Source organism: Penaeus monodon, chromosome 30, assembly GCF_015228065.2.
Source record: "Penaeus monodon isolate SGIC_2016 chromosome 30, NSTDA_Pmon_1, whole genome shotgun sequence".
In the NCBI taxonomy this organism is placed as follows: domain Eukaryota; kingdom Metazoa; phylum Arthropoda; class Malacostraca; order Decapoda; family Penaeidae; genus Penaeus; species Penaeus monodon.
In genome coordinates this window covers 33,167,897-33,169,079 of record NC_051415.1, presented here as the reverse complement: position 1 = coordinate 33,169,079, position 1,183 = coordinate 33,167,897, and the positions used below count along the sequence as shown (strand labels likewise).

General features: G+C 57.0%; 1 protein-coding gene across 1 annotated transcript in view; it reads left to right on the top strand.

Moving 5' to 3' along the window:
- The first annotated feature begins 796 nt into the window (after positions 1–796).
- Positions 797–1,183, top strand: part of LOC119592427 (ubiquitin carboxyl-terminal hydrolase 16-like) — a 48,003-nt gene continuing 47,616 nt past the window's right edge. Inside the window, exon 1 of the mRNA XM_037941250.1 lies at positions 797–940. Within this exon, the coding sequence (XP_037797178.1) occupies positions 797–940 (144 nt within the window). The remainder of the gene's footprint in view (positions 941–1,183) is intronic.

The window sequence follows — 1,183 nt, the reverse complement described above, 5'->3', positions numbered from 1 at the left end:
ATTTCTAAAGCTTTGTTAATTGACCTACGAACGCAATTACATATTTAAATCACTTCCACAATAGCCATTAAATATCCTTTACAATATCGCCACAGTATTTCATTCACCCACCTGGCTATTACATTCACCCACCTGACTGATACCATCTACAGTACCATCTGGAATCAAGTGCCCTAATTTAAGATACAGATGAATTGCAGTCCAGCCAGAGCTATGGGCTGGTATAGTTGTGGCGATGGTAGATGAACCAGTAGTATTTGTAGTGGGCGTGGAAAAGGAAGTGCTCATCCTGGTTAGGTAAAGGGGCAGAATGTGGTAGGCATGGTAGGGAAAGGGCATATTTTTAGTGTGGTCGAAGGGGGGAGAGGTGGTAGCAGATATGGGAAAGGGGCATGGTTTGGGATGGGGGGGTGTATTTGAAAGGGCATGGTCGTGTGGATGGGGTGGAAGGGCAGTGGTCATGGTAGATTGGTTGGGGGTCGGGTCTTTAGAAGGGTCGTGGGCGTGGGGATGTGGTGGAAAAAGGGCCTGTCGTGGTGGGGAAAGGGGCCCCGGGTCGTGGTGGAAGTGGTGGAAAGGGGCATGGTCGTTGTTGTGGTGGATGTGGGGGAAGGCAGGGTCGTGGTGATTGGTTGGAGGGGCAGTGGTCGGGGGGATTTTGGGAAGGGGCAGTGGTCGTGGGGGAATTGGTGGAAGGGCCATGGTCGTGGGGGAAGTTGGTGGAGGGTCAGTGGTCGTGGTGGGGGTGGTGTGGTGGGGGGAAAGGGGTAGGGGTGGGGGGTTTTTAAGGGGGGGCATGGTCTGGGGGGATGTGGTGGGAAAGGGGGATGGGCTTGGTGGATGTGGTGGAAGGGGCAGGGTCGTGTGGATGTGGTGGAAGGGCATGGTCGTGGTGGAAGTGGTGGAAGGGTCATTTGGGGTCGTGGGATGTGGTGGAAGGGTCAGGGCTTGGGGGATGGGTAGGAGGGTCAGTGGTCGTGGGGGGATGTGGTGGAAGGGGATGGGGCGTGGTGGATGTGGGGGAAAAGGCATGGTCGTGGGGATGTGGTAAGGGATGGGCGGGGGGTCTGGTGGGGTGTGGTGGGAAAAGGGTCGTGGGGCGTGGTGGATTGGTGGAAGGGTCAGTGGGGTGGGGGGATGTGGGGGAGGAGTGGGCGGGGGGTGTGGTGGAATCGGGGGGGGG